The sequence below is a fragment of the Phasianus colchicus genome, chromosome 26, assembly GCF_987193195.1.
Source record: "Phasianus colchicus chromosome 26, bPhaCol1.hap1.1, whole genome shotgun sequence".
In the NCBI taxonomy this organism is placed as follows: domain Eukaryota; kingdom Metazoa; phylum Chordata; class Aves; order Galliformes; family Phasianidae; genus Phasianus; species Phasianus colchicus.
The window spans coordinates 5,237,324-5,257,046 of NC_143461.1; the positions used below are offsets into that span (position 1 = coordinate 5,237,324).

The window sequence follows — 19,723 nt, forward strand, 5'->3', positions numbered from 1 at the left end:
CCCTGTTGTTACCTTTGGTGGATTATTTCCTTCTGCAGATGATAAAAGCATCACGCAGTGCAAACCCCACACGTGCACTCACAGGGTGCTGCTGTTCAGGATGCAAAAGGAAGCACCGGTTTGCACAACCCACAATAACCCACAGAAATTAATGCCACGGGGCGTTTCTGTGAGCTGGGAAATGAGAATGGCAGAATGGCATTGGGAACGTCCTGCGTGCTTCCAGCATGGCCAAAAACTGCATCTGCTCTGCTAAGACCTCCAGTGATCTCAGGGTAAACACTCCGACCAATTAATTCTAATCAATTAATTCTAAGCAATTAATCCTGAGCAATTCATTTTAATCTTCACTTGCCACTGCAGCATTAATCCAAAGATCTCCAAGATTTTCAGAAGCATCTGACAAGCTCTGTGTCAACTCATGGCAATAGCAGAGCAGAACACGCAGCTAAGAGTTTGCTAGCAATGCTCCGTGTATGAGCAAATGGGTCTCACAGTACAGATTGCTGATGATGCCCAAATTTCCTCTCCCTCTCCACCGCAGCATCACAGCTCGCATTACAATCCTTCCCAATTGATGGGGCAGCTTTTGTCCTGCTTAACTCTGACTGTTCTGTCCAGGTTGTGGCTGAGCCTTGAGTTCTGCCTCAAGTTGGGTGAAAGGAAGTGTCAGGAGATGAAATATATTGAGTCCTGTTGGAAAGCATTGCTCTCGTGGCTGCCTGCCGCTCTGCTGAGTGGAGGGTTGGGCAGTCAGCATGGGGCTGAATCACTGATCCCTTCTCCAAGTGCAGAACTTGGGCTGCTGAGTGTATTAGCTCCGGTTCTGAGTAATAAACCACATCAAATGCTGAGAACAAACAGCAGTGGCAGCGAAAATGAGGCGGTGACATAAAAGCGGCGCTGAGAAATAAAAACCTGGCGATGAATACTTCCATGAAATCAATGCTTTCAGCCGTATTTTGGTGACAGCCACTCCTCCAGCCTTGGTGTTGGTGCCGTGCTCAGGTGACTGGGACGAAGATGGGAGGAACAGATGGCTGAGAGCTGTGTTATCCCATGCAGGAATTCAAGCAGAGAGGAGAACTCGGGGAGATCCCTCGGAGTGCTCCCCTGGATGATGGCATCCACCGCCCTTCTCCATCACAGGGAAGCCCAGCCCTGGGGCTGCTCTGCTCCCAGTGGCTCACACAGCTCACGGGGGTTTGCTGGAGGGTTCCGTGCAGTCCATGGGTCCATGGGTCCATCCACATCACTTCTCATCACTCCTCCTTCAGCACCAGCCCTGCTCCCCCAAAACACCTCCGACCTGTGGGGGTGGTTTTGCTCTCAGGACTTTGGCACTCAGTTCCTGCACCCATCTCTGAGCAACAACAGCCATCAGCTGCTGGAAGAACCTCTCAACAGAACCTCTTTCCCAAACCCAAAAAGCTGCATTTCCCCCTCGAGAGGCGGCGGTTCCAAACCCATCAGAGCTGCAGCAGGGAAGGGCACCGCAGCTGCGCCTCGGTGCCAATTTCTGACACAATTTCAATTCCCACTTTCTACTCAACGTCTCACCTTCCGCCTGCACTGAAAGCAATGACTTCCAGGGGGGGGATGAGCTGCAAGCTTCACGTGAGAGCAGCTCTCTGCTGTTTCCTACCGTTTCTCACTGCAGCTCACAGCTTCTCACCCTCCCAAAGCCGTGGCAGCATCCTTGAAATGCAGCACAAGGGCTGAGCACTGCTGAGTGCCCAAAGGAGCATCCCGTGCTGCCACCTCTGCATTTCCCACATTGCACACTGACTGCTTGCCGTGCATTACTGCCACGTGGAGCAGAGGGTTGCACTCAGTCCATGCATTACTCCTTTACAGAGCAGAGGAATGTGTTCAATCCATGCATTACTGCCTTATGGAGCCGAGGGATGCGTTCAATCCATGCATTACTCCTTTATGGAGCACACGGATGCATTTGAGCCACGCTTTACTGCCTTATGGAGCACAGCTCACCCCATCTGCAGGGCAATCCCAACGCCACGCTTTGGTCCCATGTGGGTGCCTGAAGAGCCTCAATTGAAACTTTCCCCCTCCAGTGGCTGAGAGCACAGAGCAGCAGCACTGAGGAAGAGGCTTTTATCAAAATCAGATACATTACAAGCATTGGAATTTTTCCACCCTCAAACCATCATCTGCAGTCAGACGGACCCTGACCTGGGAGAGGGCAGAGATAAAAAGAAAAGCTCCAATGTGAGGAGGACTGAGGTCAGCCCAGACTGAACCACAGGGCTGGGGGGGGGTCTGACACAGCCTCAGCCCTTCTCCAGCCCCAACGTTGTCTCCATGCACCACCAGAGGCACAGCAAGCGCTGTGAGATGGGGAGAAGGGTGCGACATCCCAACCCACACACCCCATCGCGATGGGATCAGGAGTTTCTAGGCTGGTCCCTCTTAAGCAAGAGGAAGGCAACAGCAAGCAAAAAGGGGAGAGGAACCGAGGGAAAACAACAGCTGCCCCCAGCAATAACAGAGCTGGGTTGTTATCTCAGGAGAGCTGCAGCCAGAACGACGCTCAGCTCAGGGCAGCGCGGGGCAGAGAGCAGCGGCACGCAGCAAAGCAAAAGCAGGAGGGCTGAGCGTGGGGTTTCGCTTCCTGGGGAGGTGGCTGTGAGATGAAAGACGGGCTCCAGAGTAATATTTTTGTTTCACCTGAAACACTGTAAAAACAATGGGTGCTGGAAAAAATCCAACGTGAAGCGGCGGTGGCGGCTGCAGAGTGAGTCACCGTGTGAGCAGTGCTGTGTGCGTCCCATCCAGCAGCACCAGCAGTGGGGACAAACCAGGGCTGCACCAAAGGGAAAGGCTCAGTAGCACCCCCCCCCATGTATACACCCCCCCATCATCAGACTTAATGCAGCATCAAATATAGAAAAAAAAAAGATGTGCGGGGTTTGCGCCACTGTGGAGCAAAGTTTGGGCTTGGCGCAGCAAGAAGCACGAGGTGGAGCACCAGGAGCCACCAAAGGAGCAGCACTGGGGGTGACACCACCGCTGTGACACCACCGCTGTGACACCACCGCTGTGACACCACCGCTGTGACACCTCCACACATGCAAAAAGTCCACGGGGGAACAAAGGAACTCAATCACGGTGATGTGGCACTTTAACGGTGCCGCTGATTTGCTGCGCCGATGGGGAGATAATGAGCGCCTCGCGGTGCAGATGTTCCCTCAGATTATAGGGAAAAGAAATAAAAGAGGAAAAAGGGAAAGGCGCTTCTCGGCTGCCGCTTCCTAAGTATCCAATTAAACAAATTGTGGAAGCAGATAAATAGTTTACCCGGTGCTGACAGCTGCGGATGGGATTGGGAGCAGGACGCTGCCGCTGTGTGGATAAAGGGGGTGTGGTTCTATCAGGGATTAATTGACCTATGGTTCATCCCCCAAAACAGCTGCACAGAGACATGGCCATGCAGGGGCTGTCCCTTCCTGGACCCACAGTCCTTTTGGGAGCCCCCAGAGTCACATCGTGTTCACGTCCCACTGCTTGTAGAGGGATGCAAGGAGGGGGGCTGCAAAATGAAGGGGAGGGAGGGACACTGCTCACCACTTTCCGAGCATTTGGAGGTGCTACTTCATTAATAGCCACGTCTTTTTGTTGCCAAAGCACAACATGTTTATGTTGTTGTATGATTATTACAAGAATAACACATTTTTTAGAAGCATGTTATCTTAGAGGTGATGCGAGTTGAACCTGACCTCAATCACAGCCCTTTAAAGCTCTTTGTTCAGACACAGAGGGGGTTTCATTAGGAGCCTGCATTCCAACCCATGTCTCCAATTTCCTAACCGATGTTTCCCATCACCAACTTTCTGCCAACCCATAACAGCATTTCCACAGGACTTTCCTCCTGAGACACAGTGATGAGATGGATGGAATTGCTGATAAAGGAGAAACGTTACCCCACACTGGGAGCACCCCATGCTGTGACCCCACAGAGCCCCATTCCCCACAGCCCCTCCAGTGCATCGTCTCCCTGCAATGCAATTCCAGTTCCTGGGTCCCTCTGCTCTGCACAGGGCGGTGGGTGGGACTGCAGCTCATTCACCCCAGAGCAGATTTCACCTGAATGCCAACGGCAAACATTTCTCTCCCCTTTAATTTCGAGAAGCCCAAAATTAAGGGGCACTGTGACAGAGCTGTGGGTGTCCCTGCCCAATGCAGGGAGTGAGCCGGGTGGCTCCATGGGTCCCTGCCCACTCAGACTGTGCTGAGTCTCTATGAACAACAGGAGACGGATCTGAAACACACCCCGAAGAGAAATACTCTTCAAGGAGACGGGAAAAAGAGCACACGATCCATCACAGCACCAAAAGCATCTCAGCAACCAACCCCACACCACCGCCATCGAGGGGGGAACACAGCAGGAGGAGCGAACGCACTGCTCTGCCCCACACCTGCCCCAGTCCCAATGGCAGCCGATGCCCTTCGGCTCCCGGCAGCATTCCCACCCCGCAGCATTCCCACCCCGCAGCATTCCCACCCGGCGCAGGGCTGACAGCAGCGCGGTGCCTCCCCGCTCCGTGCCCCCGCGCAGAGCCCCGCAGGGCTGCACAGCAGCGCTGATGCCGCGAGATAACCCCGGGCGCAGCGCTCGGAGATGGAACGCGCTGATAAAACGCGGCGCTTCCTTCCCGGGCTGATAAGTGCGTGCGCTCAGGGCTCGGTGGGAGCTCAGTGCTCAGTCCCCCCCGTGTCCCTCATCAGCCCCGCAGCCACCACGAGGTTTGGTTTTGGAAGCACGGAAGGGAGCTGACATCTGTACGCCCCAAAGGTTTCAGCCTCGGATGGGGGAACTGAGGCACAAAGCAACCGAATCCTTGGGTTTGGGTCCTGGGGGGACCCTTGGGTTTGGTCCCCCAGGAAGCAACGCCTTTTCTTTCCACCTGATTTTTAAACTACAGGGCTCTTCAGCTGTGGGGTGCACGGAGGAATGAGGGACACGGAGCACTCCCCCACTTCTGCCCCAGCACCCTCTGAGCAGACACAGGAAGCGAGTGCTGCTCGTAGGGCTGCAGCGAGCGCACACGTGTGCACCGCAGCACAGCTTCCATCCCCTCGAGGCAAAAGAAGGGCTCTTTTTTTTTTTTTTTTTTTAATTGTTTTTTTTTTCTTTCTTTCTTTTTTTCTTTTCGAATTTTTGATGTGCACGTTTTCCATCACGCTTTGAATTACCCCATCACTGCAACCTCCTGCCTTCAGCTGCTGGAGCCTTTCCGCAGGGTTGGGTTGCGCTGCGTTGGCCGCACGGCATCCCGCCACCAGCAGCTGCAGTGCAGAACAAACACAGCCCATGCGCTCAGCAGCACCAGAAGGCTTTGAAACAACCCTGCCCTCCTCGGGGTGAGCATGGAGGAGGGGAAAAGCAGAGCTGATATGGTTGGATATGAGGAGAAAACTTCTCCAAAAGAGCGGTCAGGTGCTGCAATGGGTGCCCAGGGAGTCACTGCAGCTGGAGGTGTTCACGCAGCTCACAGTGCTGAGATGTTGTACTGTGGGACACGGCGTAGTGGGGAGGTACTGGTGATAGGTGGGCAGTTGGATGGGATGATCTTGGAGGACTTTTCCAGCCTCAGTGACCCTAAGATTCTGTGGTTCTATGAAACAGTGGGAGGGTGGACAAATGGTTGGCAATGCTTTACGTGCTGTGGGATCTGAAGGCAGCATTAGATGACTCTGGGTGTAGGAAAGGCTCAAGTTTTCCATGTTCAATAGTTAAAAACATGAAATGTCCCTTTTTAGGGTCAGTGGAGCAGAACCCACCAGCCCAGACACTGTAATACACACAGCTTCAATAACAGAGAAGTTGGAAACCCAAACATTTTGTTGTGGCCCAACACGAAGTCATTGAATCACAGAACCATAGAATGGTTTGGGTTGGAAGGGACCTCAAGACCACCCAGTTCCATCCCCTGCCATGGGAAGGGCTGCCAACCTCTAGATCAGACTGACAAGGAACAAACAGAGCCTGGAACACCTCCAGGGATGGGGCACCCATTGAATATCCCAAACCAAGAGCCCTGCAGTGATCACTAATTCATGTGATACAAACACTCTGTGTCAGAACTACCAGCCACAGCCACAGCGTGTCACAGCACTGCTGCGCTGGCATCACCCCCAGCCCCCACTGCATCTCATGTCTGCCCCCCTGGACACACAGCACATCTATTCCAGGCAGGAATGTTGGCAGTGCTGCAGGTTCAGGCCATGAGTTTCTGGTTCAAGGGAGAAACTCGAGGTCCCTCACCCTGTGTGCATGCAGGACGAAGGCACAATTTCTCCATCCAAGAGCCAGCAGGAGTGCTTCGAGTCCAGGAGCTGCTTGTTTTCTATTACACCCAACACATCCTTCCTCATCACTCCCACGACGCACAGAAAGCCAAGGAACACCCACCACTCTGTGCCATCCCCACTGTACCTCCTGCTTCTCCATTGGACTGACTGTGTTCCTTCAGCTCCTCTGCATTATCCGTGCCCTCCACCTCCTGCCCTTTGCTCAGGTCGCACTCCTCCAGAACCTCCTGTCCCTCTGGAAAAAGCAAAGCAAATTGGGAAATGACTATTTCTGCTGCACTGCTTCCAAGCCCCAACCCCCAGCACTGCTCTCAGTGCTCTCATTGCTGCACCCACTGCAATTCCATGGAGTGAATTTGTCGCCCAGAAGTTGCACACAGGTTCCCAGACACAGTGGGAACCAAATCTTTAATAAATCAATCATTTCAATACGCTGTGAACATTAACAGTCAGACAGCAAGAGCAACGATGCCCTCATCCTCACATTCCCCCCCATACAAAAGGGGTTTCTGGGGCCGTACCTGCGGCCTTGGGCTGCTCCTGGGGATTGCTGAGATCCATGCTGCTCTGTGAATCTGCAAAAGACACAAAAAACAGCTCTGAGCTGCTCCAGATTTGTAAAGCTGCTCGCAGTACGGCTGCTAATCTGAGAGCTCCGTCTTCTTCACTGGAAGCAAAACTGAAAAAGCAAAACTCAAATAATTACCTAATGATCATCACGTTTCAGCATACAGGCTTTTACATATGCCCCAAATGAGAGGTTCTGTATTTCTTGCTTTCAATACAATCTGCAGCTCAGAAACAACTCGCCCTCTCCATCCCTCACCCCTCTGCGCCCCGCGAGCGCTGACCCTGATGGAGCCCAAAGCACCAAAAAGTGCCACAGCCCCTCTTCCACAGCCAAGGACAGACCCTGCAGCCCTTATGAGATCTGTTGGCACTGACACGACTCCAATTCCCATCTGGGAGCTGTGATGGGGATCCCATGGGATGCTGGAGCCCGCAGAGCCCTGCAGCTGCAGGCTGGCTTCCAGGCTTCACCCTCCTCACGGTGTCACAGCCACCTGCTTCCTTCCTCCTTCCTTTCCTCTCTCTTTTTCCTCTTTTTTTTTTCTAACAGATCTGAACATCTTTTCTCCGCTTTGCACGTAACCCAGGAGCAGCATCAGGAGGGACAAAACCCTTTCCTGGTGGTTAGGTAACAGCTCAGCCAGGAGGTGTCAACTGCAGCCCATTATTATCTATCTGTGCCACCACCACACATGGAACATTTCTGTGGTCTCCACAACGTCAACGTATAAAGCTCTGTTAACTCTGTGTAGAGAAATGGAGTGTTCAGACAGGGCTGCCCAGAGCTGCATGGGTGGATGAGCCCAACAAGGAAAGCAAAACCAGATCCATCCAACAAGGAAAGCAAAAGGAGACCCACCAACAAGGAAAGCAAAAGGAAACCCACCCAGCACAGCTCTTCAACATTTGGCTCCATTGCAGCCCTAGAGATGAGCACCCTGTACCCATTCCTCAGCAGTGGGTCCCAGAGCTGTGCTGGGGGATGCGGTGTGGGTGAGGGGTTGGGTTGGATTTGGTGATCACTGTGGTCTTTTCCAGCATGAGTGGTTCTGTTCTATGATTCTGTGCTGCACATCGTTCCCATTACCCTTCATGAGCTCTCACCAAAGAGCAGGAAGAAAAGGAGAGGCGGTGAGGATGGGCTTTGCAGCGACCCAAACCATCAGCAGCCCGAGCTCCCGGGGCTGTGGACAAGTTGTGAAGTATTGCCAGCTATGAAATATCTCCTGTAATTAAATCAGACCTCCCGTCCTTGCACGAGGACAAGCTTTTCATGGAGCCTCTCTTCCTAGAGCCGTAAATTTTCCCTTAACTTCTGTCTTAAGAGAGGTCACAGGACTGGATAACAAGAAGTTGAAATATTCACTCCATCTGCATAAGAAATACCCAATTACCTCATATTTAAAGCTTCTAATTTGCCTTTGTTTCATTTTACCATAGCAGGAAGTGTGAAGTGCAGAGAGGCAAATGGGCCCGACTGTACCCAGGGCACCGACATGGAAACATCAGCCAATGCACAGCACACAGAAAAAGCTCTCCCTGCTCTGGATTCTGAATTTACTCCCATATTAATGGACACTTCATTAAACAGATCCTCACAGCTCTGAAAATAATGAGTGCTTAGGCAAGAGGGTCAAATCCCCGTTATTCCATGCTATTTCATCCGGATGGCACTGCTGTACCGACCTGCTGTGATCAGCAGGACACAGCCAGCCCCACGGGAGCATGGCAGTGGCTGCATCTCAGCAGCACAACCACTGTTGTGGGCGCCCTGCTCAGCACTGAGACCATCACTGTGCACTGACTGATGTGAAACCATCACAAATCCCAGCCCATGGGCACTGCTGGGCAGCACAGCCCTTCTCAAGGGGCCTGAGTACAAAACGCCATGCAGGATCTCCTTTCTGTGCAGAAGGAGCCCAGCCCTTGCATCACTTAAGGCTCAGCATCCATTCATCCCTCCTCCCCCGTTGTACATTCACCTGAAAAGCTCCCTGTAGGCTTAGCAGCATCTCAGCATTAAACCCCCGGTGTCAATATTTCATCTCCGATCTCTTTCCCAACTCAGATACTCCAACCCCAACCCTTCACGGTGCTGAACAAACGCTCCACGATCCCCAGCCCCGCACAAACGCTGCGCTTCTCCCCGGCATTCCAAAAACACGAGGTGGGAACTCACTCACAGAGCACGTCTGTCCTGGCAGAAAGGGGTCCGAGAGCCACCGGGTGGGCAGCGGGCACAGGGAGGACACCGGGTGCCGTGGCTGCAGCCGAGCACAGAGCTCTGTTACGAAGCAGAAGTAACGTTCCTGTGCCCCTGAGAGCCGTCCCCGGTCCTCCCGTGTGCTGCTGCGCCAGGAGGCGAAACGAGCACGAATATTCAAATCGGTCGTTAGAGGAGCGGCGAGGCACCGCAGCCACGTCAGTGCCCCATCCTGCAGCCTGGCCCGTCCGTAGAAGCGACAGAAGGCTCTGCCTGGATTTTAGCTGAAAAAAGTACTTTGGGCCACGGGTTTGGGTACGGCTGCAGCTGCGATGGCCTTACCTCTGTGCTGCCCGAGTGAGAGCCACACCATCGCCTTCCCACTTCTCGACCCGACAGCGCTGCAGAGCTGACGTCCCTTTACATCCCCTTTGCCACCAGCGCTCTGAGCACAGCACGGAGCAGACGCGGCCCCTTCCTCCTCTCGGCCTCTCCCAAAAGGCCCAACACACCACGAGAAAGCAGCCCAGCCCGGCCCCTGCCCTGCAGGAAGGCTCCCACAGCCACGCGCAGAGCAAAGCGATGCGGCCCCTCGTGCTCCTCCAGATTTCCCACTGACCTCAGCAGCGCTCGGAACCCATGGAAACAGAGCTGTGCAGCACTTATCGCACCCGGAGGTAACGCTGTTTAACGCTGCCTTCTACACTGATTCCATCCCTGAATATGACCTCAGCCACACGGGCTGATCCTCCACCCCACCTACAGCCCCAAACCCAAGGGCTGTTTCCACGTTAACTCCTAAACGCGCCAAAACAGGAAGGCGAAGCGACTTCTTCAGCAACTGCAGCTACCAGAGGGAGGAAACGAAGCCACGGAGAGCAGAACTGCTGCTGAGATACGGTGACAGCCCTCAGGCAGTCCCAGCTAAGTCAGATCGTGTGCGAGATATTACTGCAATACAAACACGCATTTTAGAACCCAAAGGACACGGATGCTTTCCAATAGAAAACTGCGTCTAATTCAAAATAACCAAACCCTCGAGTTATTAACACACAGAGGAATCCGGGCTGAAGGGTCCCAGCAGAACTCGGACTGCAGCCTCTCACCAAGGAATCGGGGCAGCATGGGGTGAGCCCGGCTCCGATGGGGGCACTTTGTGGAGCCGTTTTCCAGGCTCCTTAAAAGAAAAACCAGAACGATCTGATTTCCTTCATAAAGGAAGGAAAGCGCTGCAGCCCGACACTAACGCGCACTTCGGGCTTTTGCCGCTCCTGAAAGCTGAAGGGAGGCTTTACAAGAGGAAAGAAAGCAGCCCGCCCGCTCGTTCCTTATCGCACAGAGTACGAAGGCGCACGCGGAGGGTGCTGAGCCCAACTGCATCGGGATGCTGCTGAAATCGGATGGGGAGAAATGAAGGCAACCCCCCGCCGCCTCCGCGGCGCATCTCGCGGTTCGGTTCCCCCGCAGCCCTGAGCGGCACCGGAGCTCCAACGCTGCGGGGTCGGCGCTGCGCGGCCGTTCCTCACCTGCGCGATCCGAGCGCTCCGCTCCGCGGCCCCGCGCTCCTCCGCATCCGGAGGGAGGGGAACGGAACGGAGAGCGGCGGAACGGAGCGGGGGAGGAGGGCTGTGACCCCGCCGGCACCGGGGGCTCCTGCGGGCATGGGGCAAGGGCAGAGGTGAGCCCAGGTTGGGATGCTCGGTGCAGACGTGGAGCTGTTGGAGGATCACAACAGCGATCCAAGGGGTGGAACAACCCCGCCATGGGACAGGCTGGGAGAGCTGAGGGTGTTTAACGTAGGGAAGAGGAGGCTTTGGGACACCTTTCAGTACTGGTAGGAAGAAGGGGACAGACTCTTTGGGAGAGCTTGTTGTGAGAGGACAAGGGGAAATGGCTTCCAACTAAAAGAGAGGAGATTTAAGGAAAAAGATCACAGTAAGAGTGGGGAGGCGCTGGCACAGTTTGTCAGGGAGGTGGCAGTGCCCCGTCCCTGCAGACACCCAGGGTCAGGGGATGGGCTCTGAGCTCCTGATGGAGCTGGGGATGTCCCTGTTCAGTGCAAGGAGCCTTTGGTGGGGTTCCTCCAACTCAAATGATTCTATGACTCGGGGGGCAGCGCTCCTCCAGGTGCAATTCCATGGGCAAAGCCAAGGATCCCCCCCAAAGGATCCCATGGATCCCAGCCATTCATCCCGTCTGGAGCTGGCGAACAGCCGCCTCCAGCTCACATCTCCACGTGCAAATGCATCAGATTAAAAAAAAAAAAACAATCATACTTCAAAGTGCCATTTCTGCTCCGGGATCCACCACCCGTGTGGCAGCTGCACGCAGCGGTGCCCACGCACACAAGTAACCTTCCCACGTGGTTTCCTTTGGGTGTCAGCAGCCCCGATGCTGTGGACACGTCACATAAACCACCGCCGATCTCCTCGCGTTGTGACACCCACAGATGCAGTGCTCCTTGGACCTGGGGCCACGTGGAACGGACTCCACTCTCCGGAGCACCCGAGATTAGAGGAGATAAGATGAGAACAAGGCTCTTGTTATCTGTTTTTCTTCGTGAAATAGCGCTGCTATTGGAAAACAAAGCAAATTACAAGAGCGCGGGCTGTGGGAGGAAAGGCAGCCAAGGGTGGGGCTGGGATCCCTCCTCCCAGCAGGGCTCTGTGCAGGGTTGGGATCCCCTCCACTGGAGCCATGTGTGAGGCAGCCCTGTGGTGGTGAGGAGGGCAAGAAAGGCCGTTGGAACCCCCCCCATCCATTGGAACCTCCCCCCCCATTGGAACCCCCCGTCCGTTGGCCTCATGCAGCAGTGGCCGTTGAACGGGGTTGGCATGGCAGGGGGTGGTGGGAGGCCGTGCTGCCCCCAACAAGCCCTGCTGGGGATGGTGGCCATCATGGCAGCGGTGGTGGAGGCACGTCAGGGCGCTCCGGGAGGAGGTAGCGAGGGGGGATGAAGGCACAGTCCCTCCCCACATACACACACACTCCCCCCCCAGAGGGGCACAGGGGATGTGGGGGAGGCTGAGGGATGGGGGCACCTCGTGGGAAGGACCTTCAGCACTCAGTGACAGCCACGGGGTGGGGAAGGGTCCGACCCCGATCCCCCAGCACAGTGCTGGAGGGGCTGCCTTGAGCCCACTGAAGCCCTCGTGCTTCAGCAGCCACCACCATCCCACTGAGCCCTGGGGAGGGGGGGGAGCAGGCAGCAGGAGCCTGCCAGGACAGAGCAAACAGCTGCACGGTTGGATTTCTATCTGTAATATTCTTCATCCTTTTCCCTACAGCAAGAGCTGCACCTGAGGAAGAGCAACTTTCTGTTGGCTTTTTTCAGAAGAATCTGATCTATGGCAACGATCGGCGTGCAGGTAAACCTGCCCGGCTGCACACACAGTGTGAGGCCTCAGCAGGCTCCTGGGGTGGCACTGAGCTATCGTGAGCATTCAGTAAAGCTGCACTCCAGAACAGCATCCTGATGGCACGCAGCAATGGGAAGGCATGAGCTGGGCAGTGCGTGCATCCTCTGGTGGTGCGGGGGAAGAAGTGATGTCTAAATGAGGGATGGACCCTCAGTGCCCCAAATGCTGCTCCGGGTCCAGCCCTCAGTCAGCTCCCACCACCTGGGGATGGTTCCTTTCTGCTGCCTCAGTCCTCACACAAGAAACAAACTTGGCCTCCTGCTATGTGCACTTCTAAAGTATTCCGTGGTTTCATTCACTATAAACATCCCACATCGTTTCCTTCATTCTCTCATATTGCAGAAAACGTATACGTTAAAATGTTCAGCAACAGCCCAACCCTGGTGTGCATGGATTTGTCTCTTTCTCAAGACGAAGTAATAGATCCCAAGTATTCGTGGACTGGCCCAGATGGGAGGAATTTAGAAGGTGAGAAGCTCAGCGCTGCCCACACGGGGTTTCCACTCTTTTCCCACTGCCTGAGCCACTGTTTCCAAAGCATTCACAGTGAGGGCTGCTCAGGTGTGGAAACAGCCCCTGGGGGTGGGGCTGGGAATCAGGGAAACTGGGGCAGGAAACCAACACACCTCTCCTTACGAGGGGAAAAGCTGAGCACAAATGGCTGGGTAGAGGTTGCTGCACCCAAAATCACATTTTCCTTTTCCTATTGATGCCACTCTGCAGTGGAACAGTGGGACCAAAGCGTCACACAGCCCTTGGGTTTGTCCCCCAAATCCTGGCCTTAGAATATATTTCCTTTCTCTCTCTAAAATGCTTGGGATGAAGGGAAACTTGCCCCAGGTCCCAGCGCTCCAATTCCACCCATTTCAGACTAAAAGAACCCAGAGTGCCACAGAGCAGCACCACGCACCTCCTCCTCTTCGACTGCTTTGGATGAGCACAGCACAGGATGCCATGCATTCCCATCCATCTCATCCCTCCTGCTTCCATCCTAGGGCAAGGATATGTGAATCTCACAGACTCTGGGGAGCTGGTGCTGCTGGGCTTCCAGGAGTCCATGTCTGGAGCCTACACGTGTGCACTTTCCCACAGAATCATAGAAACCTCAGCACAAAAAGAAGTAGATGTGACCGTTACCTACAGGTTCATGGTGTATGGTAAGATGACAAGCTGATGCACTCAGCCCTTGTGGTTCGTTAGGTTTGTGGCAGGCCTGTGGATTTCAAAGCTTGGTGAATGGAGAGTGCTAACATTCTATCCCTATACATATTCATACATCCGAAGATTAAATAACTGCCACCAAGAATATATGGCAACTTCAAGAGTGAAACGCAAAGCTCCATCCTCCATAGGAACCAACCCACCTACACACAGCATCACACAGCACCTGCAAACCAGGGCAGTGCTGTGGTCCTGAGCAGCTCCAGCACTCAGGGTATCCCCACCCCACAGAACCACAGCACCCAACCTCACACCATCCCCATCCATACCACCACACCACAGACGTCCCGTGTTTATTTCACCTCCTTGGTTTCACCATTCAGGAGCAGGGCTTTATAACTCAAACACAAAACTCTGTTCATTCTAAACTAAGGACCCCTTACAGTTGAATCAGCCACAGCAAGGCTGAGAGAGCTCTGCTTTGTTAATAAGCCAACTCTTCACATGTTTATTTTTTGAGTAACAGCCCGTATTTCAGCTACAAAGCGCACAGATGTGAAGGTGAGGCGGGCACCGGCCTGAGCCCCACTCACCTCCTGTTTCTGGCAGCATACAGGGAAGCCAACCACGTGTACCAGGTCTCGGTCCGTTTCACTTCAAAGGGATGCGAGCTGGCAGCCAACGCACGGTTCGTGGAGGAGCTGAAGAAGATCCTGGAGGATCTCATCTCCGACCTGACGAGCCGCGTGGAGCGGCTCTCCTACCGCTGCCATTCCCTCGAGGTTCCCCACCGGGGCTCCCCGAGCGAACTCTTCGTCACTTTTCAGGGTACAGTAGGAGGGACGGTTTCTGGCACCGAACACCACCAGATGACCCCCGGCACCCACACACGCCCCCCCCCCACGAGGCCGTTCCTCTCCGCAGCCGCTGCGCTTTCCCTTCCCAGCCCACAGATGGAGCCAGAACGCAGTGGGAGCGCTCAGAGCGCACAGAGCACAGCGGAGCTCCAAAGCCCCGAAGTCCCCACGAGAGCTCAGCCCGGTGCCACCCCCCGGTCCCCAGCACATCTCATCTCCCCATCACCGCTCCTGATCCCGGCGGCACAAATCGGTCCCATTTTGGGGCAGCACCGCCGCTCTGCCGTGCGTCCTTTTCTGAAACCAACACCCAGCAAACGGAGAGAGCCTTTCCCAAAGCTCCACTGGGCAGTGACAGAAAGGAGGAAAAATCCCCGTCCTTCACACGTGAGAGGAAAACGAGGGGGGTGAGAGGGCGAGGGGATCACCAGCAAACACCAAAGAACTCGGTGCAGAGTTCCATTTGTTGGTGTTTCTCCTGAAGCAAACCCAAAGACGCAGGCAGGACATCGGCTGTAGGGGATCCCCAAAGGAACCCCCATGGCCACACTTCACAGAATCACAGAATCACAGAATGGCCAGGGTTGGAAGGGACCTCAAGGATCATGAAACTCCAACCCCCTGCCACAGGCAGGGCCACCAACCTCCCCATTTAATGCTGGACCAGGCTGCCCAGGGCCCCATCCAATCTGGCCTTGAACACCTCCAGGGACGGGGCATCCACAGCCTCTCTGGGCAGCTGTTCCAGCACCTCACCGCTCTCTCTGTAAAGAATTTCCCCCTGACATCCAACCTAAATCTCCCCTCCCTCAACTTAAAACCATTTGCCCTCGTCCTGCTGTTATCTCCCCTTTCAAAGAGTTGATTCCCCTCCTGTCTGTAGGCTCCCTTTAGGTATTGAAGTCCCTATTGAAGGTATCTCTCCCCCTGCAGTGAATCCCTTTGCTCCAGGATGGGAAGATCTCTGCAGCAGCCTTCCACAGGACTGTGAGGACACCACAAACCAGAGAGCTCAGCAGGTTCTGTGCCATCACCCTCTGCATCCCAAACCCCCACCCTCTGCCCCAGCACTGATGGGATTAATCCAGTGACAGCTGATGGAGCTCGGATAATTAAATTCCAGATGGGAATTTGCTTTTAAAAGGTCAGACTGATCCATTAAAAAACAAAAAAAAAAAAGATTATGTCTGCCACCTAAACATAAGGAATTGAATACAAACATTTATATCAGCAGACTTCAGTTCTCTACACCAAACCTCAGATCTATGATTCTGTAAATGGAATACGATGTGAAGCAGCTGATTTCTGAGCTGGTTTAACTCTGCCTTCCTGCCAGCAGCACACACCACCACAGCACACCCCCACCAGCCCTCATTTCCCCCTCCATGAAGTCTTCACTACTGTTTTTAACCCCAAACCAGTGGGCGCTTCTCTTAATTTCTCCAATCTTTCTGCATTTCAGGCAAGAGAGCGAATAGGAGAGTTTTTCAGGAAGCAGACTTACGCTCTGAAGCACCAATTTCAGACTGTTCCTACCATACATTACGTGGAGGGCAGCTTCTCCGTGACCCCCATCGACAGCTGCCGCCCAGGATTTGGGAGGAACAACATCACCCACCGGAGCTGTGCCAGCTGCTGCGGTAACGGGGCACCCATGGGGTCACATTGCTGTGCTCAGAGGGTGCTCAGCCATCGGTGGTGTCGGAATTCGGGGGGGTTCCCATTCAGCCTTTGATGGGCTCTGTTCTCCTCGCAGTGGTGTGCAGCCCTGGGACGTACAGCCCGGATAGCGCTGGCAGCTGCAGGCTGTGTGTGAGGCACCGCACTGCGAGGTACGGAGCAAAGTCCTGCCCATAAAAGTGGCACAGGATGCAGAAACGGGACGTGTGAACGCATCGTTGGTCTCCTGACGGCCTCCTCGTCCTGAGGTCCTGGTCCTGGAACTCTACGTGCAGTTTGAGCAGTGGCTGAGCTCCTCCACTCGTGCAGCCCTCCTGCATTTCCTGTATTCAGGCATAAAATGGGGCGTTTATTCAGGGTAAAGCGATCTGTGTGTGTCACAAAGCTGCTGGGGGTGATCCCAAACACCACCCTGTGCTCTGGGGGCACGGAGGGGTCCTGGCAGCAGAGCAGGATGGGGTCGTGTGTGCCAGAATCCCACGAGAAGTTTCTCAGGTGTGAAGCACCAAATCCTCACTATTTAGGAGCACGAACGCATTTCTCTTGCTTTTCCCCTTTTCTTTACATCCTGAAGGTTTTGTCCTCCCCAGAGCAGGGCTGGATGGTTCCTTGGGAAACCACTGCTGATGCTGCGGGGCGTTCTGCACTGTGCATCCACCACCATGGGCCGGGTGTCTGAGATGGGCCTTAATGAATTCGGCCCTAATGAGCTCTGCAGTGCAGGTGGGAGATGAAGAACGCTGCCCTTATGGCTCAGCCTATCTGCCAGGAAGGAGCAGTGCAGCAGAGGGAAGGAGGGAGTGTGGACACCCAGGGAGGGACGGATGGAGGTTCCTGAGCCTTCTCCACCAGGTGCTGCTGCACTCTTTCCTCCCTCCATCCAAGTGCGGGTGGCGCAGCCCCACTCACTGCACAGCAGCTGCGAGCTCCTGGGATCGGCAGCGGGCCGAGATAAGAGCTTCCAAAGCACTGAGATAACAAGAGAGCTCAGCTCAGCAAAGATTTGCTCCTGCCCGCTTTGGACGGCGAGCTGCTGTATCTGCAATCGATTGTTTTGCTCATTAAGCAGCATTAGGACAGATTCGACTCCAGTGCTTTCAGTCCATCCCCACAAGTGCTGCCTTCCCACCCATCCCACGCAGCACGGAGCTCCATCAGCCGTTCATCAGAGCTGCCGCCCTCCTGTCTGCCCCTCAACCTCCCCAGGGGGCGCAGAATTGCTCCCAGCCCCTTCTGCTCCCCACCGTGCACAGGGCAGCAGCCCCAGCTCAGAGCACGGAGCCCTGTGCCATCAGCCTGGCTCTGCACTGCACCAACCCACGCAGATGAGCAGCTCCCTCTCAGTGACCGCCGCTTCCCACAGCACCCAGAAATCCCTCCGTGGGTATTCATCCAAAAACCGACCAGATTCTGCCCGGTTCAGCTTATCCGTGCCGACAGCCGGGCAGCAGGAGGCTGTGTGGGCACAGACCGTGCTCAGAGCTTTACAAAATCATCGCTTATTAAGTGCTGATGGATAAGATGTACATCTGAACCGCCCGTGGGGTGGCTGCTACCGCAGCCAACTGGACCCCACGCTGCCTGGGGGGACGCAGCAGAAGGGCTCTGCTCCCTGCGCTCCTCTCTGCCAGCAGAGGAATGTCACAGCCATCAGCTGTTAGGTGAAGAAGCAGCAGGCGGGCACTGAGCACCATTCAGTGCTCACCACCCACTCCTCCAACCCCTTTTAAAGCAGTGGGGTTGGAGCAAACTCCCGCAGCAGTTCAGCCTTAAGAACATGGAGAAGTGAATCAAACCTTTTGGCTTCGCACTGAGGAAGAGTCTGTGCCATCAGATCAGGGCAGGACACAGTGCACACCTACAGGACAGTACCTTTTCTCTTCCACAACCTCAGCAGCTCCCAAAGAGGGTCCCAGCCCCCCCCCCCAGGCTCTGCTGAAGCCCAGCCTGGGATGAGGATGTGGGAGCCCTGATGGCAAACAGACAGATGGACATGGGCTGCAGGAAGATGATGGAGGCTTCATCACTGCCACCAGCTGGGGCACCTTGCCCCAAACCTCCCCATGTCCCCACAGAAAGGCTCCAGAATCCTCCTAAAACCCTCCCCAAAAATCCCCTCCAGAACTTCCTCTAAAATCTCCCCTCCAAATCTCCCCATAATCCTCTCCAAATCCACTCCAAATCTCCCCCAAATTCTACCCAAATCTCCCCAAAACCTCCCAGCAATCTCCCCAGTTCACCCCCAGCATTCTCCCCAAATCCTCCCCCAAATCACCCCGGATCTCCCCAACCTCCCCCCTGGACCCACAGGGCTCTCAGCCCGCTGCCTGCCTGCGTTTTCCTCTCCGCCCCGTCCCCATAAGGGCAGCATGGCAGGATTAATGCCTCCTTTGCAGGCAGCGAATCGCCGAGAGTCACTGTTGGCAGCAGTGCCACCGTAAATGGATTTTTTTGTGTTGAAAATAAATAAATATGAAGCTCTGGAGCTGGAGGGCTGCTGGCAAAGTGTGGGTCAGCCTTCATGACCACGTAATCGCCACCATCCGTCCTAATTATTGATAAATATTTTGTATAATTGTGGAAATTAAACAATTAGACGTCCTTCCTTCCCTCTGCTAAATCCAATCGCTGTGAGGCTCAGGACGTGGTCTGGGGCTGGCAGTGGTGCACAGACCCAAAGGGATTTGCTTCACCATCCCACACAGCACCCCTGCAAACACGGCACCCCCAACCCTGGGACAGAAGCTGGGGCTATTAGCAGCACTGCTAACGAAGGGCTGCACTGCAGCCACAACCATAATGGAGATGTGGGGGTGCCAGACGTGCTGCTCGCTCTGCCATCGCTGATCCCGGCTGGTAAATCCGCAGCATGGCCACAAACAAATCACCCAGAACTCAATGCTGCAGGGTGCTGGGAGGACACGTCCCGATCCCCACTACCCCCATCCCAATAGCAGCCAGGGCAGGAGCGAGGTGGGGGCAGTGGGACAGGGGCTGGGGGACGCTCCAGGGGGCAGCACCACCAGGGCAGATGCCAAGGACCTCCCCCATCGGGCAGCCCGGTGCCACGCAGCCCCCCGGGGGGCTGCAATCTGCTCGTGGGGCGGCTGCCATCTGCTCGGGGCTGGGGGCAGCCGGGTGAGGGGGTTGGTGAGGTCCTGCAAGCAGGATCTGTCGCTCTGCGTTAGGTCTGGGATTGCACACCTCCTGGTGCCCCTCCTCGGCACAGTGCTGGGGGCTTCACAGGGGGAATGGGGACAGCTCGTCCCTGACCCCTGTGTCACACCGTGGCCCTGCTCTGCTGCAGTGGGGACGGGTGGGCAGAGAGCAGTGCAGCAGCCACAAGAATGGGGCACGGTGCGGTGACCTGAGCCACCAGGGCTCATTAATTCCATGCCAAGGTAGGGTTACCTGCGGTGTCCTGTTTCTGAGAGCCCCACGCAGCAGCAGAGCCTGCAGGTGTGACAGAGATGCGGGCACCCTCGTCTCCTCCTCAAGGC

At 55.1% G+C, this 19,723-nt stretch overlaps 2 protein-coding genes across 10 annotated transcripts in view; one reads left to right on the forward strand and one right to left on the reverse strand.

The window, feature by feature from the left end:
- The window catches only part of IKZF3 (IKAROS family zinc finger 3), a 23,950-nt gene extending 13,266 nt beyond the window's left edge, over positions 1–10,684 (reverse strand). For 3 of the 9 annotated variants that reach the window (XM_090125368.1, XM_090125367.1, XM_031600689.2), the window contains exons 1-3: positions 9,449–10,081; positions 6,855–6,908; positions 6,458–6,568 (exon numbers count right to left, since the gene is read on the reverse strand). In XM_090125368.1, the coding sequence (XP_089981494.1) occupies positions 6,458–6,568; positions 6,855–6,908; positions 9,449–9,479 (196 nt within the window). In that variant the 5' untranslated portion in view covers positions 9,480–10,081. Of the gene's footprint in view, positions 1–6,433; positions 6,569–6,854; positions 7,013–9,082; positions 9,384–9,448; positions 10,082–10,632 lie in introns of those variants that run through there. The other 6 variants (XM_031600688.2, XM_031600693.2, XM_090125369.1 and 3 more) reach the window with 6 other exon arrangements.
- Positions 10,610–18,933, forward strand: ZPBP2 (zona pellucida binding protein 2). The gene is made up of 9 exons (XM_031600732.2): positions 10,610–10,784; positions 11,493–12,046; positions 12,394–12,474; positions 12,868–12,993; positions 13,521–13,682; positions 14,296–14,514; positions 15,477–15,562; positions 16,006–16,183; positions 16,300–18,933. The coding sequence occupies exons 2-9, from the start codon at positions 11,911–11,913 to the stop codon at positions 16,398–16,400; spliced, it is 1,089 nt and encodes a 362-aa protein (XP_031456592.2). The 5' UTR covers positions 10,610–10,784; positions 11,493–11,910; the 3' UTR covers positions 16,401–18,933.
- The last annotated feature ends 790 nt before the right edge of the window (positions 18,934–19,723 follow it).

Bases quoted from the DNA above. Each gene is read 5' to 3' on its own strand.
- ZPBP2 (XM_031600732.2), top strand. From the start codon at position 11,911: ATGCAGCAGTGGCCGTTGAACGGGGTTGGCATGGCAGGGGGTGGTGGG. The intron at 13,683-14,295 runs GTAAGATGACAA...TGTTTCTGGCAG, and splicing joins CTACAGGTTCATGGTGTATG to CATACAGGGAAGCCAACCAC. The intron at 16,184-16,299 runs GTAACGGGGCAC...TTCTCCTCGCAG, and splicing joins GAGCTGTGCCAGCTGCTGCG to TGGTGTGCAGCCCTGGGACG.